Raw genomic sequence first — 21658 nt, 5'->3', positions numbered from 1 at the left:
GATTAAAGTAAAACAAAAAAAAAAAAAAATCTTTGCAGACCACACAGTGTGTGCGAGTTAAGTAGTGGGCTCTAAGTTAGTTAAATATAATTCTCATCACTTCAGAAATTTCTGTTGTCTAATCTCGCATAGTATGTTAGTTCTTCTGCATGCATGGAAATGTAATTAGATTGATGTACTTTCATCGTGATGTATCAGACTTAATAAAAATAGCATGTGTTGCGTGAATGAAGATTCAAGCTTGTTTCGAGCACCCATCGCATAATCTTGGATTGAATAAGTCACTTCGATGTTATCGCCAACGACCTCGCCTCCACCCAACAGCCAATGCTCTCCCCCCCCCCCCCCCCCTCCCGACGTGCTGTGCAATAGACTACACACTGACAGGTGTACACACTTGGAATCTGATCCCCGTACGTATCTTATCTGTAATACAGGAAGTCGCTAAATCTCGGTGTTGGACAGGCCGCACCATTCAGTAACCAGATCGCACTGAAAGCGGTAATCAAGCTGGCTGTCAGTATGTGGGGGACACTAGCCTCACTCTTTGTCATCTCGGTGGCGACGTTGAGCCCAACCAGTGAGTAACAAACAAATTCCACACCTACTCTTGCACATATAGATGTTTAGCAAATAATAGACACACCTGTATTTCAGAAAGTAGAACATTTGTGAGATGATGCACCGATCACTTATTATTCGTCCGCACAATAACAGTTGGATGGAAGATTCGCTTTTAGCACCGCGCACTTAACGAGATAATTAGAGAATGGGGACATAGTTGGAACGAACAAGGCAGAGACAGGGAACCGGTCGAGACCTGTGAAAAGCAGCCACTTCACCATTCGTTTGTAACAATTATGTTTACGTCTACATCTATATTCCGCGTTCCACCTTATGGTGTGCTGTAGAAATTAGTTTGTGTATCATTGGCTCACTCTTCTTTTCCTGATCCAGTTGCGAAATGCGTTCTGGAGGAACAATTGTTACTGAGCCTACGTGCGACCTCGAATATCTCCAATTTTCCGTTGGTGGTGTTCCTATGAGATGTACATCTATATCTACCTGTACATGGATACTCTTCAAATAACACTTAAGTGCCTGGCAGAGGGTTCATTGAAGCAACTTCACAATAATTCTCTATTATTCCACTCTCGAACAGCGCGCGAAAAAAAAAGAACATCTGTGTCTTTCCGTGCGAGCTCTGATTCCCCTTATTTTATTATGATGATCGTTTCTCCCTATGTCGGTCGGTTTCAACAAAACATTTTCGCATTTGGAGGAGAAAGTTGGTGATTGAAATTTCGGAAGAAGGTTCCGCAGCAACGAAAATCGCCTTTGTTTTAATGGTGTTCATCGCAAATCCTGTACCATGTCCGTGACACTTTCTCACCTATTTCGCGATAATACAAAACGTGCCGCTCTTCATTGAACTATCTCGATATACTCCATTATTCCTATCTGGTAAGGACTCCAGACTGCGCAGCAGTACTTCAAAAGAGGAGGGACAAGCGTAGTGTAGGCAGTCTCTGTAGTAGATCTGTTACATTTTCTAAATATTTTGCCAATAAAATGCAGTCTTTGATTTGCCTTCCCCACGACATGTTCTATGTGTTCCTTTCAATGTAAGTTTTTCTTAACGGTAATTCCTAGGTATTTAGTTGAATTTGCGGTCTTTATATTAGACTAATTTGTGGTGTAACCGAAGTTTAGCGGATTCCTTGCAACAATCATATGGATGACCTCACATTTTTCATTCTTTAGGGTCAATTGCCAATTTTTTTAACATACAGATATCTTTCCTAAATTGTTTTGCAAATTGCTTTGATCTTCTGACGATTTACTAGACAATAAACGACAGAATGATCTCCAAACAACTTAAGACGGCTGCTCAGATTGTCTCCTAAATCGTTTATATAGATAAGGAACAGCAGAGGGCCTATAACGCTACCTTGGGGAACGACAGGAATCACTTCTGTTTTATTCGATGACTATCCGTCAGTTGCTACGAGCTTTGACCTCTCTGACAGGAAATCACGTATCCAGTCACATAACTGAGACGATATTTCATAAGCACGCAATTTCACTACAAACTGCTTGCGTGGTACAGTGTCAAAAGCCTTTTGGAAATCTAGAAATAAAGAATCAATTTGAAATCCCTTGTCAATAGCACTCAAAACTTCGTGTGTGTAAACAGATAATTGTGTTTCACCAGAACGATGTTTTCTAAATCCATGTTTACTGCGTGTCAATAGACGGTTCTCTTCGAGGTAATTCATGATGTTCGAGCATAAGATATGCTCCAAAATCCTGCTGCGTTAATGATATGAGTCCGTAATTTAGTGGATTACTGCTACTACTTTTCCTGAATATTGGTGTCATCTGTGCAACTTTCCAGTCCTTGGATACGGATCTTTCGTCGAGCGAGCGGTTGTATACGATTGTTAATATGGAGCTATTGCATCAGCATACTCTGAAGGGAATCTAATTGGTATTCAGTCTGGATTAGGAGACTTGGTTTTATTAAGTGATTTAGGTTACTTAAGTACTCCGAGGATACCTGCTTCAAAGTTACTCATGTTGACAGCTATTCTTGATTTTTTTTTTTTTACTTTATTGTTATTTTAAAACCTGTACAAATCAGGTAGGCTGGCAGCGGCACACTATGCCGCTCTTCAGCCATAGCGTTTACAAGAGTATAAGAACGGAGAATGACAGTGAAGAAAGTGACGGGCAAAAGAGAGAGGTCACAGAGACACAAAAACACGGAGTCGTTCACACGTGACGATAACAACACTGAAAACACGTTGGCACGGCGCACAGAACACTGATGAATCCGACAGCACAAGTGAACGTAGTAGTGGGACAGCGGACACCAAAAAAACACTAAACGACGTCACACACAAGAGACACAGAAGGCGATGATCTCCGGCGTGCGAATGTTCACTATGCGTGTGCGAGTCCGGGGACCTGCCAAGAGAGGAGGAGGAGGAAGGGGAGTGGGAGAGCGAGAGGGGAGAGCAGAGATGCCACGGGCAGGGAAGAGAGGGGGGAGGGAGGAAGCGGAGAGGAAGCCCGGTGGAAGAGGGGGGAGGGAGGGGACGGGGAAAAGGAAAAAGAAGGGAAGAGAAGAGAAGGGAGAAGAGAAGGGAGGGAGGGTGCCGAAAGGAAAGGACACCGGAAGTGGGGGGTGGGGCGGGGTCAAAGTTGATAGGAGGGGTAGATGGAGGGGACGAGTACATCATCAGGGAGAGGGAGCTGGAGGAAGCCACCTTGGGAGAGGGTAAGGAGGGTGGAGAGATGGAGACCGGGCGGGACGTGGGAATACAGGCGCGGCAGCGGGCGGGGATGGGAGAGGATCGGGGATACGAGCGGGTGAGGAGGATCAAGTTTACGGGAGGTGTACAGGATCTGTATCCTTTCAAGGAAAAGGAGGAGGTGGGGGAAGGGGATGAGATCATACAGGATCCGCGTGGGGGAGGGGAGACAGATGCGATAGGCGAGGCGGAGAGCATGGCGTTCAAGGATTTGGAGGGATTTATAAAAGGTAGGGGGAGCGGAGATCCATGCTGGATGGGCATAACAAAGGATAGGGCGGATGAGGGATTTATAGGTGTGGAGGATGGTGGAGGGGTCCAGACCCCACGTACGGCTGGAAAGGAGCTTGAGGAGATGGAGTCGGGAACGGGCCTTGGCTTGGATTGTCTGGAGATGGGGAGTCCAGGAGAGGCGACGGTCGAGGGTGACGCCAAGGTACTTAAGGGTGGGAGTGAGGGCGATGGGATGGCCATAGACGGTGAGATAGAAATCAAGGAGGCGGAAGGAAGGGGTGGTTTTGCCTACAATGGTCGCGTGGGTTTTGGCTATTCTTGATTCGAATTCTGGAATATTTAGTTCGTTTTCATTGATGAAGGATTTACGAGAGGCTGTGTTTAGTAACTCTGCTTTCGCAGCACTGTCGTCCATAATACAGGGTTATAGGGTTAATCTAAATGACGGACTCATTTAAAAAATTCGTATGCATTCAAGTGTAAGTCCGAAATCAAGAAGCTTTATACCAATGAAAAGAGGAAGTTTCAAAGTTCTTGGCGGGCGGCGGCGGGCGAGCGGTGATGGCTTCAGAAGCGGCCGGTAGAGTTCGCGAGGCAATAGGGCCGTCATTCCGTTTCACTGTCAGTTGTGAGCAGATGCCGACTCTGGAGCACAAGATTTTCTGCGTTTCTGAGTTTGCGAAAAGTGATCGGGAATTTCGCATCAAATTCGGTATTCAACCACAAACTCGCAAAAGCATTAGCTGTTGGTTTAAGCAATTTAGACAGACTGGAAGTGTATGCAAAGGTAGAAGTACAGGCCGACCGCGTGTGTCGGAGGATGATGTACGACGGATCCAAGAAAGTTTTGTGCGCAGTTCCAGTAAGTCTACCAGTAGAGCCAGTATACAATTTGTAATATCCCAAACAACTGTGTGGAAAGTTTTAGACGGCGTTTGCTGCATAAGCCCTACCGATTACAGCCTGTGCAGGCTCTTAACCTCAATGACAAAGAGAATTGTCTCGAATTTTACGTTTATGTGCTAGCAAAGATGGAGGATGACGCATTGCTACAGCATGTAATTTTCAGTGATGAAGCGACGTTCCACCTTAGTGGAAAAGTCAACAGACGCAATGTTCGCATATGGGGTTTGGAAAATCCACATTCACCATTGCAATACGAAAGAGACCCACCAAAGATCAACGTGTTCTGTGCCTTACCCCAAACAAAGGTTTACGAACCATTTTTCTTTGTAGAAAGAACTGTAATGGGAATCATGTACCTGGACATGTTGGAACAATGGTTGTTACTTCAAGTTATGGAAGATTTCCCGGAATTCAAACAGATTGGAGCACCGCCCCATTGGCACCATGATGTGTGAGGCTTTTTGAATGGTTCCCTCCCTCGGCGCTGGACGGGTGCAGGGGACTAGAGGACCTGGCTCTGCACTTCTGTCCACCAAGATCTCCTGATCTCACACTCTGCGACTATTTTCTTATGGGGTTAACTGAAGGAAGCTGTTTACATCCTGCCTCTACCAACCTCTCTGAACAATCTGCGGCCGGCCGAAGTGGCCATGCGGTTAAAGGCGCTGCAGTCTGGAACCGCAGGACCGCTACAGTGGCAGGTTCGAATCCTGCCTCGGGCATGGATGTTTGTGATGTCCTTAGGTTAGTTAGGTTTAACTAGTTCTAAGTTGTAGGGGACTAATGACCTCAGCAGTTGAGTCCCATAGTGCTCAGAGCCATTTGAACCATTTGAACAATCTGCAGAACCGGATCACTGCTGCTGTGCACTCAGTAACAGCAATTGTCGGATGAGTTTGGTTACGGCGTCGATGTTTGCCGTGCAGCCAACGGTGGCCACATTGAACATTTATCACATGTCTAATTATTAAAAACTAGTTAATTACTAACTATTAAATTTATTAAATTGATATCAAACATTATGTAAAAACTTTGAAACTTCCTCTTTTCACTGGTATAAAACTTGTTCATTATGTATTTGTATTTGAATAAACACGAAGTTTTGGAAATGGGACCATCATTTAGAATAATCCTGTATTTCCATTTCTATCGCACAGAGAAGGCGTTGACTGTCTTGCTGCTGTCATACTTTACATACGACCAGAATCTCTTTGGATTTTGTGCCACATTTTGAGATAAAGTTTCGTTGTCGAAACTATTAAAAGCAACTCGTTTAAATTTGGCATATGTAAGAGGAAGTAACATATTGGTTGATTCTTCTAGAAACGCACGTTCTCGGTATTTTAACTGGAAACCATTCTGTGGTGCACCACTCCTCTTTTGTAGCGTTTGACACTGCTGCTGAACGAACATAATCTACATGACACATTCGCACTTATCTACCAATGATATCTGGTAACGGTTTCAGAGTGACGAAAAATATGCAGATACAGGTCGAAGGAAGGTTTATTTCTAACAAGAAAGCACTTGAGTATGAGGACACAGTAGGTTAATGATGTTTACGGCTTCCGACGCCCCACGTATTGCTTACCATGCGACCACAATATTGGCTGCTAATGGCAACAGGGGGGCAGTACTGGATGTATTCAGTGGTAATCACAGCATGTTTCTACAGAGCATACTTGAACTGCTTAATCGACTCACAACAGTGTGACAGTGCTAGTGGTGTTGTAATAAAGCAGAGTAGTGATAACGATAAACAAAGCAAATATTGCATTATATCTACAACAACAGATGCCGAAGTGACATTTCGTCAGAAAGAAGTCCAAGGAATTTAGCAAAATGAGAAAGAAGTGTTAGATTAAATATTAGCGTTTCTGCAAGATGTGTTGGTGGCATGCATGTTATACGCTCGACTGTGCAGACAGTGTACAGTCGTGGACAAAACGAGCGAGACCCCCCACCTTTTCGTTATACTGATCCGCACAGCTTTAAAGTATGCTACACAGCATAACAGGCAAGGTAACGAAGTGCTACCAACATACTATGCACAGGCGTGAAATTGATAAACTATCTGAACTTTGTCAGACTGTTTTCAATCATGTGTAAGACTATATTAATGCTGTTTCGTGTGTTAAACACAACACGTAAGTATAAGATATAAATGAAAGAAGAAACGCTAATTAGTATGAACTTTACTAATAAAAATGAATTTCAGCTTATCGAAATAACATAACGGTTTTAGTAAGACAATGTATCCAGGATCGTTACGAATTAGCAAAATATTATGCGCAATCGGGCGAAACGGTCTGTGTCACCGTTCAGACCACTCATACTGGATTACCGGTTCTGACCTACCATTAAAGTGTGCAAATTTAGCAATGCGTGAAGATTCATACCGAAATTCAGTCAAAAATCATTCAGTGCCACACTTAAGTCAATTCAGTTATTGACAGAAGCGAAAAAAGTAGGCAGTACCAAGTATAAAATTCTACAAGAGTTTCATATTGACATCCACAGGGCGCCGGTACAGAATAAAGGTAGCAATAAAACGTATTGAGGCCGCGAAAATTTCTTAAAATTGCTTTACTGATAGTCTATCTGCCTCCATCGAGATTAGAACCGAAAACAAACCAGACCTTCCTTCCAGTAGCAAACACCTTTCACTACGCCAGCAGACAACAGTTGACTAGCCCGGGGGAAAGGAATAAAGCAGAAGACGAATAGGCAGCTGAGATGAAATAGTGAAGGCAACAGAGGATAAAATAGGTAAAAAGACAAGGCCTAGTAGAAATCCTTGATAACGCGAAACGTCGAGCCGGGGAGACGCACCAGCAGCGGTAGCAGAGTAGCAGGTGTCTGATACACAGTAATTTAGTTTAATTTCTATCTTTCTTTACTTTCTTCTGCAAAGGAGTGAACTATAAATGTGTACTTTACTGTGAAGATTGGCGGTTAGCGATTTCCTGCAAGTTTTTATTTTTGAGTAAATCTTGGTGCATATCCTTGTGTAAGCCGGCTTCCTAGTGCAATTTTCTCGCCGTCAGACCGCCAAGTCAAACAACTAAGTTTAAACATCGTGCTGTACACAGGATGTAGTTTAGATCAGTGTGTTCTAGTTTCCATATTTATCTCGTGCAACAGCTTTCGGGAAATCAGAGTTTCTAGAATCAGGTAACTGTAGATACACAGGTAAGTTTATTTCTTTGTAATAGTTTGCGTCTCAGGGCATAGTGAGAAATCTGCAGAGCAATTTTTAGTCTTTCTCTATTCTCCTCGTTATATTTTGCGTACATTCCAAACTCAGTAGCGCCATATGAGATCTTATATTTGTTTTTACACACTGCGATGTGACTCGCGACTGTGCTTTTTTGTGAGCGGACCCAAGGAGATTACGCTGCTGTCCGCAAACATCTGGTAGCAGCTTTGTCTACCGTCGACATGCTTCTGTGTACTGCTCAAAGCTGCGAAAACATCGGGGCGCTGGAAACGAGACCTGAGACAAATTTGGTGGCGTTTGGATTCTCCTGGTGACCCGGGGTGTCACTGCATTTTCTTATAAGCAACATCTGGTAGGTCCGCAATCTCTCGAGAGTGAGTGACAGACAGTGGTGGGTTGACGTGTCACTGGGCGGAAGGCGAAAGACGGAGCTCCCTACACCTTAGCAGCAGGTACGAGGTGCTACCCAGTGTTGATGATAACTGTGCGTCTCTCCTGCTGGGCCAGTGGCTGATTTTCCTGCCCAGTCCGGACAAGTGCAGAGGGCAGGTATGCTTGTCACTATCGGGTGATGGAGCCCCTCAGGGAAATAGGAGGCAAGGCGGAAAGGAATGCCAGTGTGCAATCGGTATGCTTGCCAGGGGATCTAGACCGTGATGTGGAAGAGGCCCCTGAGCCATGGTAAAAACTGCTGTTTTGAAGAGCGCGCCGCAGCTCGTAGTGTGAAGCAGTCGCTCTCCGTATCTGGCGGTGGCGCCGCTGTGGAAATCGCAGCTTTGGTGTCTCTGATTGGAAAGGGCAAAGGTAGCCCGTTCATGTGCATTTAAGGGGCGCTATGAGCTCGCCAGTCAGTCAGTTGGTCAGTCAGAGTGAGTCTGGGTCAGTCACCCGTCAACAGTTGCTGGTCTGTCTCTCGTCCGCATTTGTGCGGCAGTTAGTGTCTGTCTGTCGTCTGGAGTGCCAGTATGTCTGTCGTTCGGATCAACCTTTAAGGCCGGTTGGATCGATCGGTTGGTCGGTCGCGCACTGAGACACAAGATGCCTTGTCTGTCTTAAGTGTCGGCGCATGTGAGATCGCCACGTGAGTCCAGTGGGCCGCGGCGTATAGCGAGGGGTAGTGACTTCGCGGTCTACAGGAGAGCAACGGGAGTCAACCCACGACGTCAGTCTGGCCGGTGCGAGCTACGACGCCGTGGTGTAACTGGTTCTCCGAGCGCTTCTGGGCACCTTCAGTTACCATCTTGTGGAGCTTGGCTCGGTCCTTTCCTGGTGCAGGGATGTCGTTTTTGCCAGTGGGCGTGTTTCCTCTGCATGGTCGGGTCCGAGCCAGTATTTCCGCCGTCGTGTGTCTGGAAGTCAGTGCGAGACGCACCAGCAGTGCAGTCGCGACAGAGCAGCAGTCGCGGATGGGGCAGCGGGCAGTCGGTCGGTTGGTGCGGACCACGAAAGACGGGAGATCGGCGCGCCTTCCTGCGTCCGTTGAAGCGGCTGGCAGCGGACGGTTCGGGAGAGCGATTTTGGGGTGCTGCTGCGCCAGGTCTTCTCGAGAAATCGCAGTTTATTAGAAGTTAAGTTATTGGTGATATGTTCTGTGGTTTACTCTCGTTAAGTTATACTTGTTTTCTTGGTCAGTCTTTGGTCCCCAGCTTGCTCGTCTGTCTCTCGTCCACATTTGTTAGGCAGTTAGTATCTGTCTATCGTTCGGAGCTGCCTCTGTCATGTTTGTGGGATTCGGTGTGTTAACGAATTTATTGCTTGGAGTGTAACGGCCTAATACCTAAAATGTGTTTAGACCTTGCCTATGATCTTGAGGGGCGGTATCTGTGTACTGTACAGCATTTTAACTTGTTTGGCCAATGGTGTAGAATTTTATATAAGATTGCATAACATGGTCTTTTATTTAAATTGTCATTTTAGGATATAAAGTTGCCACCCTTTCACCGTAATACTATTCTTAGGAGTTAAAATCAAGTTGCACCTACGGTGGCAAGTTAATCTTATAATTTTAGTGTTTTGTACCATTTCCATCCCTCCTATGGGGTGCATAGTTTGTGTGCTTGTGTGAATCGTTAAAACTTTTACTTTCAGGTAATCAGGTGTGTTGCAGATTTGCACCTGTGTAGTCTTTCAGAGGTTGTTGTGAGCGGTCGTGACTACGGCCGTGTCAAAAGGGAGCGGCAAGGTTCTCAGCCCGAAAGCTCATACACTCAAAAATTTGTTTCTTTCTGCCTCTGAAGAAATTGTAACTTGATATTTAGAGAGTGCTTCCTGCTTGTAATTTAAATCTGCTTCCTAAAAAAAATGAAAAATAAAAAAGGCTTTTAGGAATAAAATTCACATTGGTTAAAAGCAATTTCATTTTGATTTCATCAGTTACTCCCTGACAACTACTTCCACGCTCACATAGTGTGATTAAATGTGTTAATGTTCTTGATGAATCGCTAGTAAATAAAGTAAATTCTTAAGAAACAGTTTTGAAAATAAATTCACGGTTCAGCCCTGCCAGCGGCTATGGAGCGGCAAGGTTCTCAGCCCGAAAGCTCATACACTCAACCGGCTGCATGTAGTGGCACATGTCGGCACGAACGACGCCTACCGCTTTGGTACTGAGGGCATCCTCGGCTCCTTTAGGGGAGTGACTGGTTCGGTGCAAGCTACTAACATAGCACGGTGCAGGTTAAGCTGTCTATTTGTAGCACTGTACCCACGGTTGAATCGCGGTCCTCAGGTTTGGAGCAGAGTCTAAGGTCTAAACCAGAGGCTCAGACGACTCTGCCACAGTATTCGTTGTCGCAGATCGGAGATAAAAAGAGTTAATGTGATTTTATGGAACTACAAGAACATCCATGGAAAGGCCCCAGAATTAGTATCGCTTAGTGAGGGCTATAATGAACTGGTAGTATTAGGAACAGAAGGTTGGTTGAAACCAGACGTTAGTGACAACGAAATCGTAAGTTCAGATTGGAATATTTCTCGTAAGGATAGGTTAGCCGCCAGTGGTGGCGGCGTGTTCCTTGCATAAAGGAATGAAATCTAGCGAGGTTATCACGGATTCCGATTGTGAATTAATCTGGGTGAAATTAAGTTTCAAAGATTGATCAAAAATTGTAGTCGATGATTTTAGAGACCGCCTGTGTCAGGAGACCTAGTGGTATAGCGTTTCAGACAGATCTTGCAAAATATCGTTAATAATTTAGCTGATCATGCTGTTGTAACAGGGGGTGATTTCAACTTGCCAAGTATGGTTTGGGAGTGTCATGATGCCAAAACTGGTGCCAGAGACAGGGATTCGTGTGACATTGTTCTGGATGTCTTGTCCGAAAATTGCTTTGAGCGGATAGTTAGAGAACTAACTTGTGAGGATAAAGTCTGGCAACAAACAGGCTGTAATTTATCGAATCAGTTAACACAGAAAAAGGTATCAGTGGTCGTAGGGCTGTGATACCATCTAGGAAAACGGGCCTGACAAAGAGTCTTAAGAAAGGTAGAAAAATATTTTTGCTTTGCAAGATTGACAGAATACAAATTTCACAGTACCTGAGCAGTGAGCATCACGGAGAGATTTACTACTGAAATTTCGGCCCCCAAACGTTTCGGGTAATGACGACGAGGAGAAAATTCATGAAATTAGAAACAATGCAGGCGATTACCGACAATCATTCATCCGACGCGCTATTCGCGAGTGTAACAGGATTGGAGGGCTCAGTTAGTGGTACAAATAGTACCCTCCGCCACACACCATTAGGTGGTTTGCAGAGTATGATGTTGATGTAGATGTGATTGATTAAACGAGGAAATATTAAAATGCAGCAAATGAAGCAGGCAAAAGGGAATACAAACGTCTAAAAAATGAGATAGAGTGCCAATTGGCTAAGCTAGAATGCTAGAGGACAAATATTAATATTTAGAAGTATATTTCACTAGAAGAAAGACAGATACCGCCTGTAGGAAAATTACTGAGTACTTTGCAGAAAAGAGAAGCTCCTGTATGAAAAATAAATGTCAAGAGCTCAGGCGGAAAACCAGTCCTAAGCAAAGAAGGGAAAGCTGAAAGGTGGAATGAGCATACAGAGGGTCTATAAGAGGAAGATGAACTTTAAAGCAACATTATTGAAATAGAAGAGGACGTACATGAAGCTGAGATGGGAGATACGATATCCGAGGATAAACTGACACAGCACTGGAAGACCTAAGCCGAAATGAGGCTTCTGGAGTAAACAACATTCCAACAGAAGAACTGATACCCTTGGAAGAGCCAGCCGTGACAAAACTGTTCCATCTGGTGTGCAAGATGTACGAGACACACGAAATACGGTCAGACTTGAAGAAGAATGTAGTAATTCCAATTCCAAAGAAAGCGGTTGAAGCCAGGCTTGAAAATTACCGAACTATCAGTTTAATAAGCCATGGTTGCAAATTACTGTAACAAATTCTTTACAGAATATTGGAAAAAATGGCAGAAGCCGCCATCGGGCATGATCAGTTTGTATTTCAGTAAAATGGTAACATGGGTTCGACTAATGGATGAATATTGTTTGTCAGTATCAGGCAGGAGACAAAAATATCCAAGGATGAACTGCATGTTTGTTTGGAGAAACTTACTATTGAAATTCCAAGAACACAAGTTCCATGAAAAGTCATGTGAAATAAGACTTCCTTCGACATACATACCATGAAATGAGCTTGGCGGTTAAATTAGGTAAGTTCGAGATTATATAGAAGTTTACTGAAATTTGTTCTTCCCTCCCACCATTCGTGAAGGAATAAGAAAGTATTAGAGGGTTGTGGGAGTAATAGTAATACCATGTGAAACTAATTATTTGAAAGACAATTTCCAGACTGAGATTTATTGCAAGAATTGTCAGAAATTGTAGTCCACCCACGAAAGACGAATCTTACAAGGAACCTCATGAGTGCGATGTCGCAAGTTCAATCTTTAGTAAGGTTCATTTGAAAATGTTGTGTTAGTAATTATGACAAGAAAATATTAGCTGCTAATGACTCACCATGTGCATCAGGAGGGCGACAGGAAATGGGTCCGGAAGGTGTAGACAGAAACCTTTTATGCGATGTATGTTTTACACTTCACAAAACGGACATCGTCGACGTTCGAGAAATGTTCAATAGTAACTGTTAACTTTCACCATGAACACCGAATGGACAATGACGCACCATAGTGATGACAAAGGTTCGAACCATCAAGATAGAAGGCAACATCCTTGGGAGTTACAAACCGTGCAGGGCGTTCAGCTAGGCATTTACTCTTAGAGTAGGCATATAGAGCCATACTGGTGTAAAGGGGTGACGAGAATTGATGGAATGTGACAGCATGCAACCGAATGTGAAACAGTCTGTCGTTGAGCTTTACTTTACGCCGTAGATGCAGGTAGTGTGATAATGTGTTTTATAGGCACAGAAAAAGACATACAGAGGTTTAATTTGTCCAGTGGTTCCAGGTGGTATGAACTGCAATCTCACACACTTTTCAGGACGGATAGTTTGCTCTCAAGGAGTATGATTTTTGTACGCAGATGAGGAATCGAGCAAAAGCAAGTTACTTTGACCAGGTATTGGCGAATAGCATTACTCATACCAAAGCTGTAGTTCTCTTACGCGCATTTTCCCACCCTTGCTTGTTGTGACGTAAGTTCTACCTGTTGCTCTTGCAAGATTACGCACAGATAAAAGTATGATAGGAGGCAAAGCACCTCCAACGTCTAGCAGCACAATAATTAACTTTTCAGACAATTTACCATTCAGATATACAGTCGGCATAATTTTATACGAACATATTAAGGCATGATGTTAGTTGCCGGCCTGTGTGACCGAGCGATTCTACGCGCTTCAGTCTGGAACCGCGCGACCGCTACGGTCGCAGGTTCGACTCCTGCCTCGGGCATGGATGTGTGTGCTGTCCTTAGGTTTAAGTAGTTTTAAGTTCTAGGGGACCTATGACCTCAGATGTTAAGTCCCATAGTGCTCAGAGCCATTTGAACCATTTAAACTGATGTTAGTTGATCTTGATAAAACTGTCTTGGTACCTTTAATTTTCATGGTACCTTTCATATCCATTTCCTCTTCAAATCCCGATTGGTCGGAGGTGAAAATAAGTTCCTTACTTAACGATGGGATAAGTTTATCTCACCTTCAAATTTTAGGGCCGATTCCGATTCGTGCATCGTCAAGTTAACGCTTTGTTTGAAATTTCGCTTTCTTACGTCTTCCAATTCTGTAACACCGTTTCAAGTTATACAACCATTCACTACGTCGCTGTAATCTGTGTGGCCCGCAATTTAATGTGCGTAAGGCAGAAGCTCGCTATCATGCACATCCTGTAAATTGTATCGAGCATCCTTGAAACGTGTAAACGCCAGTTTTTGTAACAAGTGTGCCTTGTCCTCCCTTGAATATCAGTAGTTTTCCTAATGGGCTATGTGGTCATATTGCTGTTGACTTCTGCCCCCCCCCCCTTTTTTTTTTGCTAAATTTTACTGGAGACAGGATTTGTAGCTTCCTATAAGACAATGATGGCGAACTACAGGGCTCGACACCTGTTTCAATGTTACTCTCACTTGTTAAACTCGTATCGTCATCATTATACCCCTCATGTACAGTCGTGGACAAAACGAGCGAAACCCCTCGCCTTCTCGTTGTGCTGATCCGCACAGCTTTAAAGTATGCTACACAGCATAACAGACAAGGCGACGAAGTGCTACCAACATACTATGCACAGGCGTGAAATTGACACACTATCCGAACTTTGTCAGACTGTTTTAAATCATGTGTAAGACTATATTAATGCTGTTTCGTGTGTTAAACACGACACGTAAGTATAAGATATAAATGAAAGAAGAAACGCTAATTAGTATGAACTTTACTAATAAAAATGAATTTCAGCTTATCGAAATAACATAACGATTTTAATAAGACAAAATATCCCAGATCGCTACGAATTAGCAAAATATTATGCGCATTCGGCCGCGAAAGGATCTGTGTCAACGTTCAGACCAGTCATACTAGATTACCGGTGCTGACCTACAATGAAAGTGTGGAAATTTGGCAATGCGTGAAGATTCATAACGAAATTCAGTTAAAAATAATTCAGTGCCACATTTAATTCAGTTATTGACAGAAGCGGAAAAAGTAGGCAGTAACAAGTATGAAATTCTACAAAAGTTTCATATCGACATCCACAGGGCTCCGGTACAGAATAAAGGTAACAACAAAACGTATTGGGGGCGCGAGAATTTCTTAAAATTGCTTTACTGATAGTCTATCTGCCTCCATCGAGATTAGAACCGAAAACAAACCAGACCGCCCTTGCAGTAGCAAACACCTTTCTCTACGCTACCAGACAACCCAGGCAAGCAGCCCTCTATTATTACCCCAGACATGAATTAGCCGGCAATTTCGCAATGAAAATGGCAAAATTATCTAAAGTTTCTGTTGCTTAGAGCTTTCTGAACCCAAAAACATGAATTTTCTACCTTTATGTCACCGCTTATGTGACAATTATTTGGGATGTTTATCGAAATAACAAAATACTGTTATTAGCGAGTAAATTTAGTAGGATAATTCTGCACCAACCCAGGAAATAAAGGGCCACATAGCTGCCAAACGTATTCTATAATGTTTTGAATTCTTCATTAGACTCGCCCTCAAAAACCACTTGTTCTTTCGGCTTGTAGAATTCCCGTCTCCTTAGTTTCAAAACTTTTTACAATTTCTTCTATGTTAATCTACAGTTCATAATCAATAAATTTTGGTCAGAGTTCACATCTGCCCCTGGAAATGTAGTAAAATTTAAAATCTGGTCCCGAAATCTTTGTCTTACCATTATATATCCAATCTGAAACCTTCCGTTGTCTCCAGGCCACTTCCATCTACATAATCTTCTTTCATGGTTCTTAAACCAAGTGTTAGCGATGATTAAATTATGCTCTGTGCAAAATTCTACCAGGCGGCTTCTTCTTTCGTTCCTTCCCCCCAGTTGATATTCACGTACTTTTTTTCCTGCTCTTGCTTGTCCTACTGTGGGATTCCAGTCCTCCATCACAATTAAATTTTACTCTACCTTAACTAACTGAATAACATCTTTTACCACGTCATACATTTCTTCAGTCTCTTCATCACCTGGACAGAGAGTTGCCGAATAAACTTGTACCAGTATGGTAGGTGTGGGCTTCGTTTCAATCTTGGCTACAATAATACGTTCACTATGCATTCCTGTTTTCTTATGCATTACTAAACCCATTACTCATTACCTCATTTGATTCTGTATTTATAGCCTTGTATTCGCCGACCAGAAGTCCTATTCCTCCTGCTACCGAACTTCACTAATGTCCACTGTACCTAACTTCACGTTATTCATTTCCATTTTTTAAATTTGTTACCTACCTGCCAGATTAAGGGATCTAACATTTCACTCTCCAGTACGTAGAATGCTAGCTTTGCTTTCCTAATGACAGTACCTCTAGAGTAGTACCCTCCCGGATCAGAATGGGGAAATATTTTACCTCTGGAATTTGTTACCCAAGAGGACGCCATCATCATTTAACCATACAGTAGAGCTCCATGTCCTGGAGAAGAATTACGGCTACAATTCCCTCTTGCTTTCAGCCGTTCGCAGTACCAGCACAGCACGGCCATTTTGGTTGATGTTACAAGGCCAGATCAGTCAGCCATCCAGACCGCTGCCCCTGCAATTACTGAAAAGGGTGGTGTTTCTCTTCAGGAACCACACGTTTGTCTGGCCTCTCAGCAGATCCGTTGTGGTTGCACATATCTGGATCTGGATCTGTCTCGCTGCCCAACGACGAAACGGTCCATGTTTCATGGAGAGAAAAATTAAAAATTTAAAAATTAATATTTTCGCCAATGTATCAATCCTTGGTCTTTTACCCTTTTTTTTCATTAAAATACAGTTGTTTTGCTTCGCACATGCAAAAGTGCGGTAACCGTGGCTGTAATAAAGTTTCAAATACATATTTGCACTTGCGGTAGCCTTCCCCCGTAAGATACAGTGTCTCAATACAAAGAAACTGTCATCAAAGGAACATCATATCTTACATTTGTACTCGTACAGCAATTACCCTCAACATCCTTGAAAAAATCTGCCCCGATGCAGGATAACATCTGAAATTTGTATATAACAAGTTTTTTATGACTGAGATCGATTTGAAGGTCACAGAATTTAAATTCTATACTTTTTATAAATGTGTGAGAATACGCATGATGAACGTACTGCCAGAAACAGGCGTCACTGTATTGGGCGCGAGGCTCTGCGTGCGAGGAACATTACCACTGCTGTCAAAGTGCTGTAAAGGTCATGCAGTAGAGGCGAACGATTTCATTCGATAACAAAATATCTTGGGCTTTTGAAACTTTCTGACTCACTGATAGGAGATAAAGCGCTTATCAACAAACATAAATGAAAAAGTTTCCTGCACCAATGACTGATACATTACGCCACTATGCGTCTCAGTAACTCACGCCATCATACTCAGGAGAAATACTACGTAACTTAAATTCTTTTTATGGCCGCGAAGATCAAGAATTACCTACTGTAGGAACAAGCCAAGTGGCAAAGACGTTTTACGTCGTCTCTGAATGGTGATACGAAACTGTTCATATCCACAGCACTCCTGAGCCATAATACTGCAATTAAAGAGCGATGATTGTGAGGGGAAGTCGCCAGACAGAATTTTGCACAGAAAACATCGTTGTTAACAATCGATGGTTGAAGGAACATGGCCGGCCGGTGTGGCCAAGCGGTTAAAGGCGCTACAGTCTGGAACCGCGTGACCGCTACGGTCGCAGGTTCGACTCCTGCCTCGGGCATGGATGTGTGTGATGTCCTTAGGTTAGTTAGGTTTAAGTAGTTCTAAGTTCTAGGGGACTGATGACCTTAGAAGTTAAGTCCCATAGTGCTCAGAGCCATTTGAACCATTTAAGGAACATGAAACCAGGCAGTGGACGTGGAAGAGACTTGGAAATCTCGGAGGGTAAGACAGAGGGTTCTAAACCAGATTTCAACCCGCGAAACATTTCCTCGGACACATGTGGAGACTGCCCATAATTACTAATTATTGACTGCAGATTAAAACTTAAGAAACTACTGAAAGGCAGAAAACTGAGAAGATGAGATCTGGATAATCAACAACAGTCACTGGTTGTGGCGATTTCCAAGTGACTCTTAGGTACCGATGGTTGAAACAGGGGGGAAAATGCTGTAGAAGACGAATTGATATCTTCGAGATATGAAATAGTGAAGGCAGCAAAGGGTCAAATACCCAAAAAGTCTAGTAGAAACCCTTGTATAACACACAAGGTACTGATTTTAACTTATGAAAAGAGAGAATATAAAAATTCAGCAAATGAAATATGCAAAAGCTAATTCGGATATATAAAAAGCGATATTTACAGAGAGTGCAAAATAGCAAAGCAGAAATAGGTAGGGGAGAAATAAAAAGCATAGAAGCGTGCGTAACGATATGTGCGGAAAATTAAACTATCCATTAGACAAAACAGAAGCTGCTGTACGAAAGATCAAGAGCCAGTACTAAGCAAAGGAAAGTTGAAACGTGGAAGGAATGGTTAAATATATATTCAAAGGAAACGACATTGAAGACAGTGGTACGGGAAGGGTAGGCGGAAGGAGATGAAGATGGGATGAGAACTGAGAGCTTCAGAATCGGACACACTAAAAGACTAAAGTCGAAACGAGGCACCAGGTGCAGACAACGTTTCCCCAGACTTACTGAGAGCCTTAGAAGAACATACCATGGCAAAACTATTCCACCTGTTGTGAAAGATATAAGGGGAGGTCATATAGAAAGGAGACAGAGGGAAAATAGTAAGTAAAATGTTTATTATTTGAAAAGTAATTACCATAATTGTTAGCACATTTATTCCCCGTCCTGGAACAGAATGATAACACCCGCCCACACGTTGCCAAGGTTGTTTCGAATACGCTGCAGAAGTTTCGCTGGGAAGCCCTAACATATTCTCCATACAGTCCCGATCTCTGTCCACGCGATTTTCATATTCTTGAAGCGCCGAAGGAAGACATTCGTAGCCGTCGATTTGTTTCGAACGAAGAGGAACACACTTGAGTACAATCATGGTTCCCTCAGCAACCGCAAACAATTTTACATTAAGACATTAACCATGTTGTATCACCGTGGGATAACTGTACTAACAGTTTCGGCGATTACTTCTGAAGTAATGAACACTTTACTTACTTTTTTTATCTGTCTCGTATTCGTTCGACTGTTCCTTAAATATGAGTCAGACGAAATATTTCAAAAATGTTCAAATGTGTGTGAAATCTTACGGGACTTAACTGTTAAGGTCATCACTCCCTAAGCTTACACACTACTAAACCTAAATTAACCTAAGGACAAACACACACACCCATGCCCGAGGGAGGACTCGAACCTCCGCTGGGATCAGCTGCACAGTTCATGACTCCAGCGCCTGAGACCGCTCAGCTAATACCGCGCGGCTGACGAAATACTCTCAGACTTCCAGAAGAACGTGATAATTCCAGCTCGAAATAAGACTGATGTTTTCAGACGTGAATATACCGAACCATTAGTTTAATAATTCATGACTGCAAAATAGTGACACAAATATTTACAGAAGAAAAGAACAACTGGCAGTAGCCGACCCTGGGGGAAGGTCAGTTTGGTTTCCAGGAAAAAAAGATGGATCGCGTGAGGTAATGCAGACTCTACGACTTATCTTGTAAGATAAACTGAACACAGGGAAACCTACATGTATAGCATTTGTAGATTTAGAATAAATTTTGACAATGTTGAGTTCATTACACTCCTAGAAATGCTGAAAACAGTAGGGAGAAAGTATAGGGAACGAAAGATTGTTTACAAAATGTACGGAAACAAAACTGTAGGACATGAAACGAAAGCTGTAGGTGGGAAGAGAGTGGCAAAGGGTGAAGCTTATCCCCGATGTTATACAGTCAGTACACTGAGTAATCAGGAAATGAAACAAAGGAGAAATTTGGAAAGTAAATCAAAATTCAGAAGACATTTGTCGATGGCATAGTAATTCTGCAAAAGTCGGCAAGAGACTTGGAAGATAATTTGAAACAAATGGAGGGCGTCTTGAAAAGAGGTTATACGATTAACACAAGCAAAAGTAAACCAGGCGTAATGGAATGAAGTCGAATAAAATCAGACCATTCTGAGGCAGTAAGATCAAGAACTGAGAGCCTAAAAATGATAGATGAGTTTTTTCTATATAAGTAGCAAAGTAACTGAGTTTGTCTGAAGGAGTGAGGCAGCGGGGTCAGGGATTTTCTCTGCCTCGTGATGACTGGGTGTTGTGTGCTATCCTTAGGTTAGTTAGGTTTAAGTAGTTCTAAGTTCTAGGGGACTGATGACCATAGATGTTAAGTCCCATAGTGCTCAGAGCCAAGGAGAGAGGATATTAAGTACAGACTGGCAATAGATAGAAAGGGGTCTCTGAAGAGGAGAAACTTGTTAGCAAGTCTTTTCTGAAAGTTCATGTCTGTAATGCAGTCTTGCACCAAAGTGTAACTAGACAAGGATAGAATTTTCTGGAGTGTGGTGATTCAGAAGAATTCTGAAGACTAAATGGGTACAACTACACTCCTGGAAATTGAAATAAGAACACCGTGAATTCATTGTCCCAGGAAGGGGAAACTTTATTGACACATTCCTGGGGTCAGATACATCACATGATCACACTGACAGAACCACAGGCACACAGACACAGGCAACAGAGCATGCACAATGTCGGCACTAGTACAGTGTATATCCACCTTTCGCAGCAATGCAGGCTGCTATTCTCCCATGGAGACGATCGTAGAGATGCTGGATGTAGTCCTGTGGAACGGCTTGCCATGCCATTTCCACCTGGCGCCTCAGTTGGACCAGCGTTCGTGCTGGACGTGCAGACCGCGTGAGACGACACTTCATCCAGTCCCAAACATGCTCAATGGGTGACAGATCCGGAGATCTTGCTGGCCAGGGTAGTTGACGTACACCTTCTAGAGCATGTTGGGTGGCACGGGATACATGCGGACGTGCATTGTCCTGTTGGAACAGCAAGTTCCCTTGCCGGTCTAGGAATGGTAGAACGATGGGTTCGATGACGGTTTGGATGTACCGTGCACTATTCAGTGTCCCTTCGACGATCACCAGTGGTGTACGGCCAGTGTAGGAGATCGCTCCCCACACCATGATGCCGGGTGTTGGCCCTGTGTGCCTCGGTCGTAAGCAGTCCTGATTGTGGCGCTCACCTGCACGGCGCCAAACACGCATACGACCATCATTGGCACCAAGGCAGAAGCGACTCTCATCGCTGAAGACGACACGTCTCCATTCGTCCCTCCATTCACGCCTGTCGCGACACCACTGGAGGCGGGCTGCACGATGTTGGGGCGTGAGCGGAAGACGACCTAACGGTGTGCGGGACCGTAGCCCAGCTTCATGGAGACGGTTGCGAATGGTCCTCGCCAATACCCCAGGAGCAACAGTGTCCCTAAATTGCTGGGAAGTCGCGGTGCGGTCCCCTACGGCACTGCGTAGGATCCTACGGTCTTGGCGTGCATCCGTGCGTCGCTGCGGTCCGGTCCCAGGTCGACGGGCACGTGCACCTTTCGCCGACCACTGGCGACAACATCGATGTACTGTGGAGACCTCACGCCCCACGTGTTGAGCAATTCGGCGGTACGTCCACCCGGCCTCTCGCATGCCCACTATACGCCCTCGCTCAAAGTCCGTCAACTGCACATACGGTTCACGTCCACGCTGTCGCGGCATGCTACCAGTGTTAAAGACTGCGATGGAGCTCCGTATGCCACGGCAAACTGGCTGACACTGACGGCGGCGGTGCACAAATCCTGCGCAGCTAGCGCCATTCGACGGCCAACACCGCGGTTCCTGTTGTGTCCGCTGTGCCGTGCGTGTGATCATTGCTTGTACAGCCCTCT

At 43.9% G+C, this 21658-nt stretch overlaps 1 protein-coding gene across 1 annotated transcript in view; it reads left to right on the top strand.

Moving 5' to 3' along the window:
• Positions 1 to 490: 490 nt before the first annotated feature.
• LOC124607268 (trypsin alpha-like) overlaps positions 491 to 21658 on the top strand; it is a 162027-nt gene continuing 140859 nt past the window's right edge. Inside the window, exon 1 of the mRNA XM_047139547.1 lies at positions 491 to 580. Coding sequence (XP_046995503.1) covers positions 523 to 580 — 58 coding nt within the window. The 5' untranslated portion in view covers positions 491 to 522. The remainder of the gene's footprint in view (positions 581 to 21658) is intronic.

The sequence above is a fragment of the Schistocerca americana genome, chromosome 3 (assembly GCF_021461395.2).
Source record: "Schistocerca americana isolate TAMUIC-IGC-003095 chromosome 3, iqSchAmer2.1, whole genome shotgun sequence".
NCBI lineage: Eukaryota > Metazoa > Arthropoda > Insecta > Orthoptera > Acrididae > Schistocerca > Schistocerca americana.
This window is presented reverse-complemented; position numbering and strand designations above follow the sequence as displayed.